Raw genomic sequence first — 22,469 nt, forward strand, 5'->3', positions numbered from 1 at the left:
CTATTGCTTTATGGAGTTCCTCCTTTCTTAATGTAGTGCAATTCCATGTTCGTTCAAGGATGGCGGGAAAGAAAGATTTGATATACTTTCATGTCATATATTTTTGCCATCAGAAAATTTAGAATAATGAGTAATTGGGTTCAATGTAAATTAAAGCATCCATAGATGAAAAATAATAGGAAAGTTTGTTTAAATACATTACATGGATTAAACAAGAGCCTGAAGGTTTGGAGGGTGGTGTGAGTGGGTAAGAAACAGTCTGGCTAAGTGACAACTGAAAGGATGGCATTCTTCTTTCCACTCTCCCTCCTTCTCCCCTTCCTTGTTCCTTCTCACTTTTAAAAAAAAGTTTACTTATTTATTTTGAAAGGGAGAGAGAGAGAGAGAGAGAAGGGGAGGGGCAGACACAGAGGGAGAGAGAATTCCAAGCAGGATCTGACACAGGGCTCAAACTCAGGACCTGTGAGATCATGACCTGAGCTGAAACCACAAGTCAGATGCCTAACTGACTGAGCCACCCAGGTGCCCCATTTCTTGCTTTGTCTTTTCTCTCCTTCTAAATAATCTCCATTAAGGATCTTGAGTCCTTTGTAGAAGTGAGGCAGTTATAAACAAATAAGTAAAAAATTTTCATAATTAAAATATGACAAGTCTTGAGAGAGTCTACTTACATTTTGGCAATACCTTTGAATCACGACAGAAGAGATATGATTCTCATGGTGAATTATACTTTTTCGTGTCATCTCTTAGGACAACCCTTAGGTTAATCAACAAGATTTTACTTTAACTATTGCTTTAAATTTCATGATTGAATATGTTATAATATTTTATTTCAGAGTCTAACCATCTTTCATTTAAGTCATTCTGTCATCCCTATTTTTAAATGAGAGGTTATAAAGAAATATGTAAAAGAGAGGTTCTTGGCTGTGATTCTAATTTTTAAGAAATAAAGTCAAATTTCATATTCTATATCTAAAATGTAAATTCCATGTAATATATGTGAAGTCATCAGATGAGTACTGGAAAATAGACCAATATTAGGTTTCCCCATTACATTCTGACTTTGAGTACTATCTCTGACCTGAGGCACTTGTCAAGAAATGAAAGAGATAGAAGTGGGCTTTGCATGCCATACTATAATGGAATGGAGTTTCCATTATAATTTCTTAATAGACACTAGCTATTTTAAATCCAATACCTATAATGACTTCTTGGTCATTGTCACCTAGTGATTTAATACATCCATACTCTAGTACCATTGCCGTAACTTTAGTCCAAACCTTCATGATCTCTCCCTTTGTCTTTATAACTTCTTTGCTTCTAACTTTCCCATCTACAATTCACTCTCCACATATGTCAGCTGGAGTAATTTTTTTTTTTTTTATAAGTTAAGATCATGCCTTCTTGAAAACATTCAACAGCTTCCCATTGTAGTGTCATAAAATCCAATCCTAGTCTGGCCTGTGAGACCTGCATGCTTTCTGCTACTTCTTCCCATCTCCTCTCTTACACTCCCCCCCTCAATGACTGCTCTTCAGCCAAACTGGCTTTCTTTCAGATTCTAAAACAAGCCACGTTGTTTCCTAATTTAGGATTTTACACATGTTTTTCCCTCTTCTAATGTGTTCCCTGACTCCCATCCCCACCCTATTCTCATGACTAGCATCTTATTTTCCTATGAAGTTCTTTGGCTTAAATGTCACCTTTTCAGAGTGTGCTTCTGAGAGCAACTTACTAAAAATGTTCCATCTCTATTAGATTTCACGTTTGTTTTCTTTAGTACTTTTTTTTTAGAACTTGCCATTTGTAATTGTATATTAATCTGTTGATATAGTAGTACTAATATTTTTAAATACTTTCCATCTCACATTTCTTTATCAGTTTTTCTTTCCCTGCCCCACAATATGCCCTCTAGCTCCAGAGTAAAAAAGTAAAAAAAAGAAAAAAAAAGAAAAAAAGAGCAGATATTTGAACTTTTTGGTAAATCAGTATACTTGAAATCTAGGTTTGAAGGAAGGAGTGGTTATCTAGAATCCTTTAGCTTCTTGTTAGTATGATAAATGCCAGGTTTGAGTGATTAGAACCTGTAATGCTATATAAGGATAATCTAATTAAAAAGAGGGAGGAGTAGATGCCCCATTTCTTTAAAGCCCTGGGAAAGTGCAGGACAAAGAGACCTTGACAGAGGTTGGACGGCAAAGAAATTGAGTATCTAGGTCCTGAAAAACCTCTTGTGTAAGGTTCAGTAAGATTAAGTGTGGGCAACTGCCCACCTCTCCCAATTTGGGAGGATGGCAAGTAGATCATTGAGCCGTGGACCCCTCTCCCATACTGACATGAAGACCTAGCATCATAAATAAGGTAGAAGGGCATGTCCAGACAGAGAAGGTCAAGCTTGCATTCCGAGCCTCCTTTGTTTCCCATTCAGTGTGGACATTTTGTTGAATGCCAGAGATTAGGGCAAGGAGCATCCTTTAGTCTCACAACAGAAGCAGGTAGGGATCCCCTGGGCCTTGTCAGCATGTACAGGACATGGTGCAGTCTCTGAGATGGTTATGGCTAGAAACAGAAAAGGGAAGACCAGTTCAGTGGGGGGTGGGAAGGAGGGAGGATACAAAGAAAAGGTAAAGAAATCAGAGATTGCAGATAGCAGCTGATGCCTACAGAATGGACCAGACTGGTTACCCCTTATTGAATTCCTAATCATTCTATTCTGAGACTAGCAAAGATCTGTAAGGCAAAGTGGAGTCCAAAGGATTTTTCACTGTGTCATCATAAGTCATATAAGACTTTCACCCAACATATATCCTGCCACCATTTTGAAGAAGACAGAGGGGGTAGGAATAGCCTAAAACTACAGATTGAGTTATTATCCAGAAAAGATGGAGCATTATGTTAAAAGATTGTTTAAAATATTGAATTGCACCAGGTTTTAAACACCATTGTACTTAATGGAGTTACTTTTTTCCTTCAAGGTGGGGGCTCTAAGAAAGACCTAATTATTAGCAGACAATATAAGAGAGCTACATTTTTTTCCTGCTCACATGATTTGTAGTGAGATAAATTTTTGTCACCTTCTTACATTTACTATATGTATTTCTAAGAGGATGGGAGCCACTATCCCTAGCTCTGTATATATTACTAGCATTTAATATGTTTCCAACAAGTCTTTGCTGAATGAATTAACACAGTTAAGAGTGTTACACAGACATTTCTTAGACAACTGTTAAGGAAAAAATAATGTTTAATAAACCAGCTACTAACATCTGAGGAAACCACTCTTACTTAACTTGACAGTGTAATGAGTGTAATGAGGAGTTAAAAGCATTAGAACTGAATGTGGTTTCTACCTCGGGTTCTGCTGCTAAAGATCTATGTGGTTTAGCGTAATCTTAGATTTTGTTTTAGATATCAGTGTATGTGAATGTGAAGATATCACATTCTTCACAGTGAATGTTTAGATATCAGTGAATGTGAAGTCTTCATATTCTTAGTAATTTCTTTTTTTTAATTTTTAAAAACTGTTTTATTTATTCTTGAGAGAGAGAGAGAGAGACAGAGAGAGACAGAGCATGAGCATGAGCATGAGCAGGGGGGAGCAGGGGGCTGAGCGAGAGGGGAGACACAGAATTGGAAGGAGGCACCAGGCTCTAAGCTTTCAGTACAGAGCCCAATGTGGGGCTCAAACTCACAAGCCATGAAACCATGACCTGAGCTAAAGTGGGACGCTTTACCGACTGAGCCATTAGGCAACCCATTCATATTTTTAGTAATTTCTATAGCTGTTAGTGCCTTTATGTGTTGAGCAATCATTTTCCAACCATCTATTCATCTATTTAAAAATAATAGCTTTTTGAAATAAAAAAGGTGTTATCTAACAACAGTTGTAATATTGGAAGGCACTATCAGCTGAAACCAAAGATTTTGTTCTGGCTTATTTATACTAATTATGAAAAAAGGGCAATAACTCAAATTTGTTGCCTTCTAAAATAACCTTACCTGGGTTATCAGTACTGGTTGTCTAGTAATCTCCAATCACCATTTACTTTTGTGTCTTTGCCTGTGTATCCAGATGGAATCTGTTGACCCAGTGCTGGGCTCAAGAACCTGACCAAAGACCTACTTTCCACAAAATACAAGACCAGCTTCAGTTATTCAAAAATGTTTCCATAAGTAGTATTTCTCAATGCAGAGAAGAAGCAGATCCCAGTGGAGTCATAAATGAGGGCTTTGAAGGTAAGTTTGATTCTTCCTCAGAATTTTCTGGTTTTCTCCCTAGTCTGAATTGAATAGGTTAAAATGGGGTATACCTAGAAGACATTTTATGGTAAGAAAAATAATATACTGGTACCATGTATTCGTTGTACTCCTCTTTGGAAATTATTATGATTTTTTTTCTTAAAAAATTTTTTTAGAGCGTGGCAATGCACACGCATGCATGCATGTGTGGGAAGGGGCAGAAGGAGAGAGGGAAGAAGAGAGAGAGAGACAGACGGAGAGAGAAAGAGAGGATCTGCTCAGTGCAGAGCCAGAGGCAGGGCTAGATCCCATGACCCTGGTACCATGACCTGAGCCAAAATCAAGAATTAGACACTGAACCGACTAAGCCACCCTGGAAATTGCCCCTGGAAATTGTTTTGATTTGTGCACTAAATTAAAAAAAAAAAAAAGAATAGTGACGTGGCCCCTGGATTTATAATCTAAGATAGTAAGGAGGAGAGTGAACATATTAGACTATGTTTTCGTGAGATCTGTTTTCATTCCCCTCCACTCCTCATACCAGTTTTTCACCCTCATACCAGTAATTCACCTTGAGTTAATTACAGACTGTTAGTTGGTGGTACCTCATGATCATGGGTCTGTGCAGGGCTTCTCTCCTGTTTGTTTGTTTAGTCCCTTTATCTCCATATTCTTCTCCTGCTGTAGCTCCTCCCTCCTCTTGCCAGGAACCGTTCTAGTGTCTTTAATGTGTATCTTTTCATTTGTATGTTTTGCTGCAAAATGTGTTGTTTTGTGTGCACATATGCTACTGTGTTTGTAAAGCTTCTTCTCTCTTTCACTGAGCGCTATGTGTTTAAGAGCCCATCCATGTTGCTGTGTAGATGTCTAATCCTTGGCTTGGGAATTTTGCTAGGATCATTGTAGTGGCTCATGCCTTGTGAAGGTCTAGTCTGATCCCACAACTTTAGGAATTTGGTAAGTAAGGCAGCAATCTTCTGGAACCATTCAACTATGATAGACTAACCTTTTTTAGTTCAATGAAAAGTACAAAATGGAATTAAAATGCAGTAGTCACTTAATTCATTTTCAAAATTAGATTTATCATACCTTTGTGCATTGGGCTATGGGACACTGAATTTTCAGATGATCCTCTCCAGCTGCTCTAGAACTTCCAGCTACTAAACGTTTACAGGGCCCTTTGTGAATACAGACATTTTTGCTTAAAAATAAAGCTGGCAAGGGGCACCTGGGTGGCTCAGTCGGTTAAGCGTCCGGCTTCGGCTCAGGTCATGATCTCACGGTTCGTGGACTCAAGCCCCACATAGGGCTCTGTGCTGACAGCTCCGAGCCTGGAGCCTGCTTCGGATTCTGTGTCTCCCTATCTTTCTCTGCTGCTCTGTCTCTCAAAAATAAATAAACATTAAAAAACAAAAATACAGCTGGCAAGATGGACCACGAGTCAGGAATTTCTCAGAAATCTGGCCTCTTAAGGTTTGCAGTGACTGACTACAGGAGGCTGACCACTGTTGTGGAGTGGGGCATGACACCTTCGCTGGGGTGATGCACCTGACTAATAAGTAGGGAAGAATAAGAAGCACAGGGTGGACATCTACTTGTCTTGGATGCCGTGTTTCTGAATACCTATTTGGGGTAAACGAGGATCCATGACATGCGTGGAAATAAAACTGATCATTGGCTTCTTTAGCATTAATAGCCAAGCGACAGACCGGAAAGGGCTGTGCTTGTCTGGAGCATGCGCCTTAACCCTCGTCCACTCCACCGAGCCTCTTTGATAGTCTCACATCGGCTCCACCTGCAGTCTCATCACGGAACTCAGCTAATTCTGAGTGCCAGTGACCTAGTCCTGAGGGGTTACAACTGCAGCAGCAACCCCACCTTTTGGGGGTTTCTGCACATATACGTACCTGTGTGACGATCACACAGGATAAGGAAAGACAGATTGTAAGCCGTTCTAGACACTATTAAGTCCTCATTTTCTCAGCTTGTACTTAGTGTATATTTCTAAATGAAATTTTGATAAGAAAAAAGTATATCCACAGATACTTACTGACTTGTTACATGGCATAGTGTTAAGCACCTAAGTTTAATGTGTTCCATTGGGTTTAAGAAAAAGCAAAAGGAGGCAAGAGTTTTTCTTTCCCTTGAGAAACTTTAGAGTCAGTTTCTTCAATTTTGTGAGTAAAGTTTAATAGTGAGCGCTGCTTTTATGGGCTTTCCTTGTCATAAGATGGTGTCTATCCCTAGAGTTTTGCTGAAGCCATTTGAATCTGTTCTTGCTTGGCCTGGTTCTTATTTGTGGTGACTTCACAACTTGATCACTACTCTTATTTCTGTAAGCAACACTTAACTGATAAGACTCTGATTCGAATTTGTTTGTGAATATCTTTTTCGTAGACTTTATAAAATTAAGCACAATTATTATCTTTTAAAGGCTGAAAAATAAATTCTATGTTATTTTATGTCAATCGGAAAAATTACCCCTGATTCCTTTCCAGTTTTCCTTTGAATTTCTCTGATAATTAATCATAGTAACCGCTCTTGCTATATTATTATACAACTGTATTTATATTTTAAAGATCTCTGTTATGAAAGTAATTTATGTTTATTGCTAAAAACCATACAAAACTATCTAAACAGTATGAACAGCAAAGTCTGCTACTTCCTCCCTATTCTTACTCTCCAGTACTGCCATAGTTAACAATTTGGTTATATGCTTTTAGATATTTTATAGGCATATGGAACCGTTGACAGAAATGTTCATTTATATATGTTTATACATGTATTGGCTGGATTTAGAGATAAAATTTATGTAATCTAAAGGAATGAGTGGGATATAGATTCTCTAGTCAGCTTTATACTATTTTTATTTTCTTATAAGTGAGCTGTTATGTAAGGATTTGGGGAGCGGATGACTTTATGCTAAATATTCTGCAGAGCCAGGAAGCATTCTCTATTGCCATTGAGAGGGAATCCATGTTCTGTGTGAGTCCAGAGAAAGGATGCCAAATCCATATTGTGTGTCAGAGAGTCAATAAAAGCTGAATTTTGCAGGGAAATAATATTTCACGGTGGAAGAAACAGTATATAGAAAGGCAAGGGATAATAATGAATAGAGGGTATTCCCAAAACTGCATGTAATTTATCACACACAAGGGTGGGAAATGGCAAGTGATGAAATTGGAGGATATGAGTCATATATAAACAATCAGGTAAAAAAATGAAAATTAATAGAAGCTGAGTTAATGAATGGTAATAAGTGTAGAGAGGAGGAAATGAAGCCCAGAGGTAGATGTTGTAGTACTTGGCATCTAACTGAGTGACAGAGAGAGATGAGACAATGGTGAATCCCAGTGATTTGTGAAAGTAGGTACAAAGTAGTGCTCTTCCCAAAGACGAGGGGCTTAGGAGGAAGAGTAGCTTTGCACATGTTTGTTTTAATTTGACTGTGGGATAAGTGAAGAAGCCTAGTATTCAGCTGAAAGGTCTGTCCTGTAAATACAGGTAGTTAAAGTCAAGGGTATAGATGAGGTCATTCAACTTAGGTGTATAAAATAAGAAGAGAAGTGAATGGTAGATGGGACCTAGGAACAGCCAATATATTAGGGAATGACAAAGAAAGATAGTGGACAGAAAGAAGCCATAAGAAGATAGGAAGGTCGTAAGAGAGTATTGTCAAATCTGAAAGAGAAAGCCTCATGAAGGAGGCAGTGGTCAAATACTGCAGTATTTGTAAGGATTTTACAGTTGGCTTGTATTTTAAAATTTCACTCTTTATTCATGGAATCCTTTCCTTCTAATGTGTGAAGACAGTCTGTGAAAATCACAGAGGCTGCCATAACAGGTTTAGGAGGGCCTGAGAGCTGAGCTTTACCTGTGCATCTACCAGAAGTCTCTATGAACACTTAAGATATTTTTACTCTGTTGCATTACTTAGTTCACTTGTGAGGCTGAGATAAGTAGCAAACAATCCTCACATTAAATACATAGAACAAAATTCTTTTTGTGAGTGGCTTTTAATCATCATATTAGCTAATCTTATTTTAGTACTTTTTATTTTATTTTTATTTAAAAATTTTTTAATGTTTATTTATTTTTGAGACAGAGAGAAAGAGCATGAGCAGGGGAGGGTCAGAGAGAGAGGGAGACACAGAATCGGAAGGAGGCTCCAGACTCTGAGCTGTCAGCACAGAGCCCAATGCAGAGCTCGAACCCACAAAATGTGAGATCAGGACCTGAGCCGCGGTCAGACACTTAACCTACTGAGCCACCCAGGCTGCCCCTTTTAGTACTTTTTAATGTGTCTTTCACTGTGCTATATGGATTAATTCATTAAATCCTCACAACAGCCTTATGAAATGGTATTATTATATCACCATTTTACAGATGAGAAGACTGAGGTTTAGCAACTTGCCAATGGTTATACTGCTGAGGTGGGGCTGGAGTATGGCTTCTATTCTAGAACCTTTGCTCTCAGCCTTCACAGAGACATGGCTGTGGTAATTTCCCTTCCCCCAGTTTGTAATCAGTAGTGTGCTGTGTAGCCAGGATAGTGAAAGAACTTATTACTTATGGCTTGCTAGAAAAGATACACCAGTTTGTCCTGGTTATTTAGGTGCCAATTATTATTGGCAGAGTGAATTAAAATTTTANTCCCAGTTTGTAATCAGTAGTGTGCTGTGTAGCCAGGTATAGTGAAAGAACTTATTACTTATGGCTTGCTGGAAAAGATACACCAGTTTGTCCTGGTTATTTAGGTGCCAATTATTATTGGCAGAGTGAATTAAAATTTTAAGTAATATTCAAAAAATAGAGAAGCAGACAAACATGCAGAATAGTGAAGCAGGAAGAGTTTAACAGGGAATATAATCAAACTTTGATAATTTAGCCAGAAACAAGCAATTCTGTGCCATGACAGAAATTGCATTTTAGTGGAAAAGAAATTCTTGTTCCGTTATTGACAATGAATGTAAGTACTAAAGGTAAAGAAATGAAAAGGATTATGGGAATCACAAAGTTTTTGATTGTGGAGATGCAACTGAGCAAAAGGGGCAGAGAGAGAAGAAATAGGCTGACAGGCAGAGTTTGCATATTTGCAAAGGATAGAAATCACAAAACAGTCCCTTCAAGGGAAGCCTAAACCTAATTACCTTTTTAATAAGAGAGAATGTGTTTAATAATAGTTTACTGCTCTGCTGACTGCTGGGCATATTTAGCAAAGCAGGAAGATGTCGTCTGTCTTGACTGTTATTATTGGAGATACATAAGAAAATAAGAAAGCCATTGGAAAGACTTTTTTGAAAAAAGGGGGTGGGGTATTAGGATTACAGGGAGCAATAATACCATGCCTATCCTATGGTCCTACTGACCTAATGGAGTAGAGAGGGGATAGAGAGAGAAGATTAGTAACGTATCTGGCCATCTAGTAAAAATATCCCGGTGACTTCATCCAAACATTTTTGTAAACATCACCTCATCAGTCCCAGAGAGTTCTACAGGAAACAAATCTAAATGCTCCTCTGCTGTTCTAAACATAGCCAGTCAGCCGGCATATGTCTCGTCTGTAAATACCCTGTCTTGCTTGGAAGTCTTTATTTTAATATTTTCCTCTTAAAGAAAGAGTTGCTGAGCACATGCTATCTTTGTTCAGGATCTCTGCTTTAAGGTCTGAACTGCAGGCTTTCTATTTCGCTTTCAACAAAAATAAACAAACAAAACACCCTCCTCCCCACCATCTCTCATAAGTTCTTTATGCAATAAGATGTACTAATTGCTGAAAGCTTGCCAGGGTCAAGTTACTAAATATTGCTCTAAGGACTATAAACCAGTGGAGTACTTAGCTAATGATTTTTCTTGGACACAGGGTGCCAGAATTTGTAAAAAAATTTATTTGCCTTATATAAAAATTTTTTTCAAATAACTCAGCAAGAGGCAAAAAAAGAATTTAAATCATGTATGAGTAGAAAGCTTCCCAGTATGCTATTTAATGAACTAAACGTATAAAAATGAAGCATCTGATAGCATAAGCAGCTAGACCTATATATCATAGTTTTAGTTTTGAAATTTTCTAAACTTTCCTTTAGCCTAATTTCTTTAAGCCCTTTAGGAACATCCAAATTCCTCAATCTCGGTCACTGGACTATTTAGAGTTAAATCTTTTATTTCTTTTGATAGTTTTGATTGCTATTATCATATATAAGAAATTATTCTTATGAGTTTCTCAGTGGCTCTTTCTTAGTACTTATTGACCATAATCATAACAGTAGGATGCTTCTATAGATATTAAGTGCTAAAGCATTAACAAAACTTGGCATCTGATAAAGTTATTTCTGTGGGAGAGATATTTTATTACACTATGTGATGATCCATGTGGTTTGAAATATGCTATAATGATGTCTGAACGATGAAGGAACATGAAATGATGTGTCATGTCTGTGAGTCTGTAGCTCACCCATCGTGTCCTTCAGCCATGTGGGAAGACCTGCAAAAGAAAGGTGCACCTAGTAAGACAGAGCAGGGACAGAGGTCATATGCTCTTACAATAAAATGAGCTTTGTAGATCAGATTTGGAACTTGAAAAATAGGTAGATCCAATAAATTCCGTTGGCAAAAAGTAGGTACAATGGTGCCTGCCTTAGTCCTTTGAAATTGGTCACCCTCCTGGATGCTCTCTTGCGGGAAGGAGGATGAGGACAAAGGAAGGAGCATCATCTATGGCCTGAAATGTTTCCGATTTGTAAAATATGATATGTTCTGAAATAGCAGTAATATTTCTTTATAAAAAAATATAATAGTTATTTTTGAGAGAGAGAGATAATAGCAGGGGAAGGTGGCTGAGGGAGAAAGGGAGACACAGAATCCAAAGCGAGCTCCAGGCTCTGAGTTGTCAGCATAGAGCCCGATGCAGGGCTCAAACTCATGATCTGTGAGATCATGACCTGAGCTGAAGTCAGATGCTTAACCCACTGAACCACCCAGGCATCCCCAAGAACAGTAATATTTCTGTTCATAAATTTTTCATCTAGGTAGTAACACTCATCAGTTGAAAATCATTGATCAAGAAAACCATCCCCACAACACTCATTTATATATTTATGTTTAGATTGTGTATTTATCCCTTTTGATTACCTAGAATCTTGTGAAATGTTTCAGAAGCTCTGCTGTTAGGTTTCAGCAATAATGCTTGTACTTTTCTATGTAAAAAGATCAGTCTTTAAGAAAGACAAAATAAGATGAACATAATTGTGAAGAAGGTCAATTAGCTTCTGGCTGCCCATTTTTCTGCTCCACCCTGACCCCACACACATGCATGTCCAGAATCTGTGACTTTCAAACTCCTATGGGGCAGACTGCCCACCCACCTAGCTCCTCCTCACAGAGCACGGCTGCCACTGGGGAGGGTGAATATGGGGACATAGTCTGGGTTCAAATTACAGCTGTGTGACCTTGGGCAAATTATTTCACCCCTCTGTGCCTCAGTTTCCTCAACCGTTAAGTGAGGATAATACTAGCATTTACTTAATAGAAGAATGAGTTAATATATGTATATAGTTCAGAACAGTGCCTGGTACATGGTACATACTCTATGTTAACAACAACAATAATAATCACTATTATATTTCATGTCATTTTCCTTCTCCCTCAACTCTGTCATCAAAACTTGCCAGACCTATCCATTCCCTATCAGCCTTATGAGGTCATAAGCATGCTAGTTTATTTATTTGCTAATTAGTATTAATGCAGCTTGCCCCAGGGAGATCGTTGAGGGGGACCAGCCATATCGATCCATACATGGTATGCTCTTTCTGTTCTCTTTTCCTTGAATGTTCTCCCTCAGATGTCCACGTGTCCAACTGTCTCACTTAATTCAGGTATCTACTTGAATTTTACCTCGTTAGAGAGGACTTGGCTGACATTTCATCTAAAATAGCAGCCCCCTTCACCCCCACCATTATTTTCTTGCTCTGTTTTTCTTCCAAATTTTCCTTCATAGTACTCATCACACCCTGACATAGACTTAGTTGTCTGTTAGTTTATTGTCTGTCTCTCTCCCATCAGAATGTAAACCCCAAAGAGGGACAACTTTGTTTTTTCCATTCTTGCCTCGTCAATACCTAGAACACAGCCTGGCATGTGGTAGGCGTCCAATAAATATCATCTAAATAAATGATTAAGTTACACAATCTTTAAAGGGGGATTAAAGCGTGGAATGAAAATGTAAGTGCTTCAGACAGAAAGGGCCAATGTAAGGGCACTTAATTGCTATCACCGAGGCTGTGACCTTTTCAGTTTGGCAGAGTTATCATCTCTGTGCTCTCACCACCTTTTACATATTCCTTTATTATATACAGCATACCTCGTCATCTGTAGTAATGTTTCTGCTCCTCTGCGAGACTCTAATAGCCTCAAGGACAAGGAGCATGTCTTGTTTATTTTTGTATTCTCTTGGTGGTCCTCATAAATGTTTTCTGAGCCAATGTGTAAGGTTGGCATTGTTATAATTCTTGTACAGCCTATATATTACAGATACAGGAAGTCAAAGATATCAGCATAACTTTTACATTTTTTTTTTTTCACAGATGAAGATGGCAGTGTGGTCTGTTTGAATTTAGGTGATGTTAAGCCAGTTGCTTTAATGGAAACCAAAAACCAAGAAGGGCTAAACTACATGGTACTTGCTACAGAGTGTAGTCAAGGTGAAGAAAATTCTGAGGGTCCTCTAGGCTCCAAGGAATCTGAATCTTGTGGTCTGAGGAAAGAAGAGAAGGAACCACATGCAGACAAAGATATCTGCCAAGAAAAACAAGTGGCTCACTGCCCTGCTGGCAAGCCTGAAGGCCTGAACTATGCCTGTCTCACTCACAGTGGGTCTGATTAATAGCTCTGTTTGGGAAATGCAGGGTTGAGATAAACACTCCCATTAAGTAGTTACTGAAAGAAAACCCTAGTAGAACGATAGACTATAGATATTGTGGTAGTCTGTGACTCCAAATTAACATCGCAAAGTTCCAAGGGCCCTTTGATTTCAATTGTGGCAATCCCCATAACAACTGCCTGCCCTTCAGCAGAATCCTGAAGTGAAGCACTAAACATTTGGAAAGCTTAGGAAGACTCAAGAATCTGGAAGGAAACTGCTCCCATTCTCCCCTGAGGTCCCTTAGTCCATTGCCCGCCCTTCAGTCTGCACTGCACCGGGAGCCTCTTGGTTAGATGGTGAGACACAAAACAGCTCTGTTCAGGGACCTGAAGGAGGAGAATGAAGAACATGCTCAGGGGAATGACTGAACTACAGATTATCCCAAAGGGATTTATGTATACCCGTGAGGAAATGACTAAATAATTCTACACATAGAGAAGGAACCAACATCTAGGACATGAGAAATCATCTGGAAAGCTATTACTGTAAAATATTGTCTTTAATGACTACTCTAAAATACTTTGTATTTTGGAGGCTTGGAACAGCAGCTTCAATCATATTGAAAACAGGACCATGAAGATCGTTCTAAATCCTAAAGCTTAGCATTCCACGGACTTTGAGTCGTATGAAAATAGCTCTGTGATTGTGTGCTGCTATGGAAATTAGCTAATATTGAGATCGTTTTTATTTGCCATATCTATCTTCCCCATAAAATACTTAAGATTACATTTAGTATCAATTATACTTAAAATTAAATATTAATGATAATATGATGTTAATTTAAGCTCTGTGATTTTTAAAACTACATGAAATAATAAATATCGAAATGAGAACTATTAAAAAATTTTCTTCAGAGAAACACTGATTTAAAGCCAAACTTTTCTTTTTTGCTCTTTCTTTCTTCTTTTCTTCTTCTGCTTCTCCCTTCTTCTTCTTCTTCTCCCTTCTAGTTCTTCTTCTTCGTAGCTACCCATTTAAATCTGAATGCTTCAAGTACTCTAGCAGCAATACTAATGAAAGCATTCTTTATGTTATTATTCTGTTGTAGTATACAGGATGTTTGCTAGGTATAGAAAACACTGTGATTATAAAATTTGCTAAAAATTACTCCTGGAAGAGGATCGCATATCCATTTCCATCTTGGATAATTTAGTTCGTCGCTTACTGCCTGAGAAGCTGCACGGATGTTTGGCTATGTGGTGAGGAACACAGGGAAGTTCTGTGGCAAACAGCCCCCAAGTAAAGGTCCAGAATCTGTGGCTTCTGCTACATCTGTATTCCACTGAGTGGGGCAAGATATTTTCTGTCTAATCTTCTGATGTTCTAATGGACATTTATCATTCTTTTTTGATAGTCCAGCATGTGATGCCCCTTCCCATGTTGGGAAATTCCTCTACCTTATCTTCTGGGTGGGAGCTATGTTCCATTTGCTTCCCCAAGATCTCTTGCAGCAAGAAGGCAGGCATGTGACCCCCACCACTCAGACACACCACCCACCACAGGCTTCTAAAATTGAGAGGTAAGGAAGCAAAGAAACAGGGACCGCAGTGAGTCTTCCCTGGTGGTGGGTGGTGGCAACTGCAGTTGGTCTGACTCTGGCAACCGGTGTCCAGGGCCAGGAGAGTCTGCAGAGCAAATGTGGAGCCTGGTGCCCCTAGCAGATGGAGTGGCCAGATCAGACTGGCTCTGCTGTCTGCTTTGAGCCAGTGCTCCTGGCCCCCGGCTGGCTCTCAAGCCCTCCCCAGGGATTCTGTGAGTTACCCTCATATCCTTTTAATAAATGCTTTTCTTCTAAATCAGCCAGAGTCTGTTTCTGTTGCTTGCAGCCAGGACTTTTGCTCTGCCAGTGGCATGGACCTTTATTTTGGAAGACACAAAGAAATCAGAAGTGTCTAAAGAATTGGATTTTCTGTCCATGTGCATCACAGTTTGGACAACAGAGAAATTTATAGAATATATGAGGGGAAGAGCCCATAAAATATCATGTTTCAGCTAGGATATAAATGTAAACTAGTGGATTTTTTAATAATTTGTGATAAATAATATTGATAGAAATATATAATGCAAAATAGAATAGTGGCTGGAATCTCAGGGTTAAATTTATACAGATAAAAGTGATAAAATACAAGTGGTAATATTGAAAACTATGTAAGTTAATTCTGGAAATATTAGACTTTGTAATCAAGAGGGAGAAATTGGCAATGGCTAAAAATAGGACTTGTTAAAATTGTTCTCCACTAAAAATTAATGGAAGAAATAAAATCTTAGTGATAAATATTTTATCTGCAAAGTATGACTTGGAAAAAATAATAGCTCCAAAGGCAAAAGGCATAATTGGTAGAAACAAAATACAATAATACAAAAGTCAATCAATATATCTAACTTTCATTTTAGTTTATTCGTTTTTTTTCTTATTGAAGCATAATTGGCATAAAATAATCTGTTAGAGTGAGTCACATGTCATGAAGAGTCAATATTTTTAAAATGATTCCCACAATAAGTCCAGTTACCATCTGTTGACATACAAAGTTATTACAATATTATTGACTATATTCCCTATGTACATTACATCCCCATGACTTATTTACTTTATAACTACTAGTTTGTACCTCTTAATCCCCTTTACTTATTTCACCTGCTTCCACTGATAACTAAGTTTGTTTACTCTACGTATCTGTTTCTGTTTCTGTTTTGTTTGTTCATTTGTTTTGTCTTTTAGATTCTATGTATAAGTGAAATCATATGTTATTTGTCTTTCTCTCTCTTATTTCACTTAGCATGATACCCCCTAGGCCTGCCCATCCATCTTACCTATGTTTTATTGATTTATTTATTTAAATTTATTTCTTTGAGAGAGAGAGAATGAGCAGGGGAGGGGCAGAGAGAGAGGGAGCAGGCTCCACACTGTCAGCCTGGAGCCCATTGGAGGGGCTCGAATTCACGAACTGTGAGATCATGACCTGAGCCAAAATCAAGAGTCAGATGCTTAACTGACTGAGCCACCCAGGAACCAAGTCTTACCTTCATTTTAAGTTGTTCAAGGAAAAGAAATAATTCATAAGGAAAAGTAAGTTGCAAATGAAAAATATTGTTTACAAACAACAACAGCAAAATACAACAGAGAAAAATAAACTTATAAATAGAGAGAACAAACTAGTGGCCGCCGGAGGGGAAGGGGCAGACAGATAGGTGAAATAGATGAAGGGGATTAACAGGTACAAAAAAAGAAAAGAATTAAATATTGTTAATGATTTGACATGGCCAACTGAACAAAGATTTACCTAGATAAAATTAATATGTTGATATAATTCTGATGAAAATGCTTTACTTAAAACACCCTTGAGAAAAGAGCCTGTCCCTGGGCCCAGATGCACTCTCTGTTGTTTACCCATACTGGTTTTGCCTGGCCTGATGGAATGTCTTACCTATTTTCTTCTTGTCTAAATCCCAGACGTCAGATAGGATCAGCTCATATGCCAAGTTTTAGGAAGGGCTTGTCCCTAACTCATTCTCTTCTTCCTTCTCAGAATTACTGTTGTCCTTCTTGTCTTTACATCTCATTTAGAAGCAACTACATTTATTTCCATCCAATTTCTATGTACCTTATCAACTTGAATAAATTGCAAGCTCTCTGAAGTCAAGGTGATATCTTTTAACCTTTTGTATCATCTCTAAGCCAAAATAGGTGTTCATGTTTAATGGATTAATTGGTTGATTTTCTCATCATCCTTTCACAGCACATTTTATAACAGGTCTTTACTTGTAGCTTTTAGAAAGGATGCCAGAAAATTGGTCTAATACCAATGGGACTCAAGAGGATTCTTTTGATCCTGAGTCATCTCCTAAGATCTAGATAGAATATAAAAGTCAGAAGATTGCTTTGTGGTTCATATCAGACCTAGACATGACCTGAAATTCTGGAAGCCCTTGAAATGATAGTGAACATATGTTAAAGGAGGCAAAAATTTATTTTACCACTATCACTTTCTTCCCTGCCTCAAACCCACCTGTTATTCTCATAATGGCCCTTATGAGTGTGGAATAAATGTTAAGGTGCTCTTGACTTCTCTTTGACCTTCTTTTCTCAGTAAAAAAAAAAAAAAGCCCATCTAATTTTGCTTTTTATAGTTTGCTTTTTATATCAGGGCCACAGGGTACCTGAACCAGATGACCTATCCCAGTCCTTCCAGGCTTCTTCACAATCAGCAGAAGAATCAAGGGGCCAAAATATACCACCCAAACCCTACTATAGATATTTTAGGGTATTTCCTTTCAGCTTGTTTTGTTTCCTTCCCCAATGTGAGCTTATGTTCTTGGCTGGAGAAGTTGTTCTATCTCTTCTGTTTTTGTTTTTGTTTTTCATTTAACATGACTATATATGCTTTCCGCCTTACAATTTTTTTTTGTAAATGTTTCTAATGGTTGCATAAAATCTCTTAGGATGGATATGCTTGGTTTATTGCTCCTTTGTAGATCTACCGATTCATTCAATATTTTTTAAAGTTTATTAATTTATTTGAGACAGACAGAGGCAGCACAAGTGGGGAAGGGAGAGAGGGAGATAGGGGGAGAGAATCCCAAGCAGGCTCTGTGCTGCCAGTGTAGAGACTGACACAGGGCTCAAACTCATGAAACCGTGAGATCATGACCTGAACGAAACCAAGAGTTAATGCTTAATCGACTGAGCCACCCAGGTGTCCCACATTCAATATTTTTTGAGTGCTTACATACCACAAGCTTTGTTACAGGCACTAGGAATAGAGTAATAAACAAAGCAAAGTCTCTGTCTTGATGGAGGTTATGTTCTAGCATTCTAGGTGCGGAAGAAGACAAAATGAATAAACAAAAATATGTATGACAATATGCTAGAAGTGTCTTAAACCATGATCAAGTGGAATTTATTCCAGAGATCCAAGGATGTTTCAATACCCACAAAGCAGTCAATGTGACACACAATATTAAGAGAATGAAGGATAAAGATCATATAATCATCTCAATAGATGCAGAAAAAAACATTTGACAAAAATTTGACATCCATTTATGATAAAAACTCACAACAAAGTGAGTGTGGAGGGAATGCACCTGGACATAATAAAAGCTACTTATAACCAGCCCACAGCTAACATCATACTCAATGGTGAAAAGCTAAAAGCTTTTCCTCTAAGGTCAAAAATAAGACAAGGATGTCCACCCTCACCACTTTTGTTCAACCTAGTATTGGATGTGCTAGCCAGAGCAATTAGGCAAGTAAAAGAAATAAAAGTCACCCAAATTGGGAAGACAGGAGTAAAACTGTCACTGTTTGCAAATGACATGATATTTTATATAGAAAACATTAAATACTCTATCAAAATACTGCTAGAACTAATAAACAAATTCAGTAATGTTGCAGGAGACAAAAATCACTACACAAAATCTGTTGTGTTTTTTTACACTAATAAACTATCATGAAGAGAAATTAAGTAAATCCCATTTACAATTGCATCAAAAAGAATAAGATACCTAGGTATACATTTAGCCAAGGTGGTGAAAGATCTGTATATTTAAAACAAGACAGTAGTGAAACAAATTGAAGAAGACAGAAATAAATGGAAAAGTATTCTGTATTTATGGATTGGAAGAATTAATATTATTAAAAATAACCATATTACCCAAAGCAATATACAGACTCAATTGCAATCCTTACTAAAATTCCAATGGTATTTTTTACAGAATAAGCAACTCTAAAATTTGTGTGAAACCACAGAACCCCGAATAGCGAAAGAAATCTTAAAAAAGAACAAAGCTGGAGGCATCATGTGTCTTACTTTCACACAGTAAAACTATATCACAAAGCTATAGTAATTAAAACAGCATGATATTGGCACAAAACCAGACACATAGATCAATGGAACAGAACAGAGAGACACATATATATGGTTGATTAATTGATGACTAAGAACTCAAGAATGTACAATGGAGAAAGGACAGTCTCTTCAATAAATGGTGTTAGGAAAATTGGACAGCCACACGCAAAAGAATGGAACTTGACCACTCTCTTACATTGTACAGAAAAATGGATTAGAGACTTGAATATAAGACATGAAACCATAAAACTCCTGGAAGAAAATGTAGGCAGTAAGCTCCTTGACATAGGACTTGATGATAACTTTTTGAATCTGACAACAAAAGCAAAAGCAACAAAAGCAAAAATAAACAAATGGAAATACATGAAAGTATAAAGCTCCTGGACAAAAAAAGGAACCCATCAACAAAATGAAAAGACAACCCATTGAACTGGAGAAAATAATTGCAAGTCATATATCTGATAAGGGGCTAATATCCAAAATATACAAAGAACTCATATAACTCAATAGCTAAAAGACAATATTTTAAACAAATAGGTAGAAGAATTTGCAATGACATGGATGGAACTAAAAGGTATAATGCTAAGCAAAATAAGTCAGAGAAAGGCAAGTATTTCACTCATATGTGGAATTTAAGAAACAAAACAAATGAACAAAGGGTAAAAAGAGAGAGAGACAAATCAAGAAACAGACTCTTAATTATAGAGAACAAATTGATAGTTAACAGAGGAGAGGGGGTGGGGGAATGGGTAAAATAGGTGATTGGGATTAAGAAGTGCACTTGTCATGATGAGCACCGGGTGCTGTGTGGAATTGTTGAATATTGTATACAATATATATATTAAATTAAATAATATATTAAATATATAAATATAAATATAATATAAATTATATATATTAAAACAAATATATAGTAAACTATATAGTATAGTATAGTAAAATAAATACTATATAGTATAAAGTATATACTATATAGTNTTCCAAAGAAGACATATATAGATGGCAAACAGGTACATGGAAAAATGGGAAATCATTCATCATCAGGGAAATGAAAATCAAAAGCACAATGAGATATCACTTTACACTTGTTAGAATGGCTATTCTCACAAAGACAAGAACAAGTGTTGGCAAAGGGGTGGAAGAAAGGGGATCCTTATGCACTGTTGATGGGGATGTAAGTTGGTACAACCCCTATGGAAAAAGGTGTGGAGGGTCCTCAAAAAAATTAAAACCAGAACTACCATTTGATCCAGCAATTCTCTTCTGGGTATTTATCAGAAGAAAACGAAAACACTAATTGGAAAAGATATATGCATGCCTTGTTCAATGCAACATTATTTACAATAGCCAAGATATGGAAAGAACCTAAATGTCCATTGATGGATGAATGGATAAAAAAATTTGTGACATATATGTATGTGTGTATGTGTGTGTGCGCGCGTGTGCTCGCACGCGCGCACAACGGAATATTGTTCTAGCATTTGCCATTCATGATAACATGAATTGACCTTGAGGGCATTATGCTAAGTGAATCAAATCAGACAGAGAAAGACAAATATTGTATGATCTTTCTTGTATGTTAACTCTTAAAAAAAGAAAAAGACAGAGAGAGAAAACTCAAGCTCATAGATACAGGAAAAAGATTGGTGTTTATAAGAGGTAGGAGTGGGGAACCAGGAGAGATAGTGAACTATTTTAGGGGGAGGGGTTTAAAGAAATTGAATAAGTCTTTTTTTCCCAACAGTGTAATTTTTCAAAAGTAAAAAGGGAATGAGAACAAAAAGGAGACAAGTTTAGCAGTAAGGATTTTTTTTAATAAAAGAAAAATCTAAGAATGTACACTTGATGATAGAATCAGAAATAAGTTTGACTTGAATTGATATCTTACACCTTATTGGGGAGAGTAAAAACTCAAATTAAAAACATTACATATCAAAAGAACATTTCCTTGCTGATATTATAGCTGACACTGTATGGTCTACTTTTACCTTTCCTCTGAATGGCAAGGTAACAGAAAGCAATAATAGAGGGAAGAAACAGAAAATAGCTGGGATGAAACAGAGAAGTCACAGTGGGAGACCTACTATTAGGGTCAATTAATATTATTCAACTCAATTATTTGATTTACTTTTTAAAAAATTGTTTAATGTTTATTTATTTTTGAGAGAGAGAGAGAGAGACAGAGCATGAACAGGGGAGGAGCAGAGCGAGAGAGAGAGGGAGACACAGAATCTGAAGCAGACTCCAGTCTCTGAGCTGTCAGCACAGAGCCTGATGCAGGGCCTCAACTCACAAACCGTGAGGTCATGGCCTGAGCTAAAGTCAGACACTTAACTGATGAGCCACCCAGGTGCCTTTATTTGATTTACTTTTAAAAATATCTTTTAAAAATATCCTTTTATGTGTTCAGTATGTTCTCCTTAAGGTTTCACACTGGTCAATATTCTGAGGCAGAGAACAGATTCCACTCTAGACAATTTGAGTAAAAGGATTTATTACGGCATGTCAGATGGCTTTGTAGAATGATTGAGATGGTTGAATAGAAATCTGTAGGATGAAATTCCAGAATCTATTTTCAAGTCTGTACTGCAGAACCAGGCTGCTTCTCTTACTGTGACCAGGAAGCTGCTTGTCAAATCCGGAGACCTCCCTTCTTATGTATATGAACACAGGGCTGCCTCAGTCTGCTAAATTAGCTGCAATTATTCGTTCTGGAACAACATCGCTATGCTCCAATCAGGAAACTTTATGTGGCAAAATCAAGAAGCTTCAGGGTCCCACATCAGACCACCTTTTCTAGAATCAAGCTGTTTCTGCCAAATCAACAAACCTCAGAGACAGAGTGTGGCTGCGGAACTATGTCACATTTGTTAGAACTATGTCACATTTGTTAGAACTATGTCATATTTGTTAGAATGCAGGTCCAACATCCCATTTATCTCAGTTCAAATTTCAAGTCTCACGTGATTGCCTGTGATATAGAACCTGAATCAAACGAGGATCACCAGCTGAACATAAATTGGAGAAATGTTTGTTTCAGCTTTCCACTCTTCACAGAAAAGGAAAGTCACAATAGAAAACAATTGGAATGCATATTCTGGGCCAACCTTCCATAACTGCACTAGACTTCATCCTAACTTCTCCACATTCATCTTTGAAAAATTCAAACTTTTTTTGTTGTTATATAGAGAATTATGTTTTTTGTCCGTTTTAAGCATAGTACCAATAATCTAGAACATTCTTACTATAAGTAAGTGCTTAATAAATATCTATTTTATTGTACATGTATGTATGTATGTATGTAGGTGACAAATATATATGATATGTCAGAGGATATTGAGTGCCAATAGAAATATGAATCAGGGGATAAGACATAGCTAGAGGGAGAAAAAGTGAGGGCAGTTGTTATTTTATGTAAGATAGCCAGAGAAGGCCACTTTGATAAAGAGATACTTAGCAAAGACCTG

At 37.4% G+C, this 22,469-nt stretch overlaps 1 protein-coding gene across 1 annotated transcript in view; it reads left to right on the top strand.

Annotated features, from left to right (window-relative positions):
* Window positions 1–13,117, top strand: part of ROS1 (ROS proto-oncogene 1, receptor tyrosine kinase) — a 111,945-nt gene extending 98,828 nt beyond the window's left edge. Inside the window, exons 44-45 of the mRNA XM_077770835.1 lie at window positions 4,073–4,236; window positions 12,819–13,117. Of these exons, the coding sequence (XP_077626961.1) occupies window positions 4,073–4,236; window positions 12,819–13,117 (463 nt within the window). The remainder of the gene's footprint in view (window positions 1–4,072; window positions 4,237–12,818) is intronic.
* The last annotated feature ends 9,352 nt before the right edge of the window (window positions 13,118–22,469 follow it).

The sequence above is a fragment of the Crocuta crocuta genome, unplaced genomic scaffold, assembly GCF_008692635.1.
Source record: "Crocuta crocuta isolate KB4526 unplaced genomic scaffold, BGI_CrCroc_1.0 scaffold562, whole genome shotgun sequence".
In the NCBI taxonomy this organism is placed as follows: domain Eukaryota; kingdom Metazoa; phylum Chordata; class Mammalia; order Carnivora; family Hyaenidae; genus Crocuta; species Crocuta crocuta.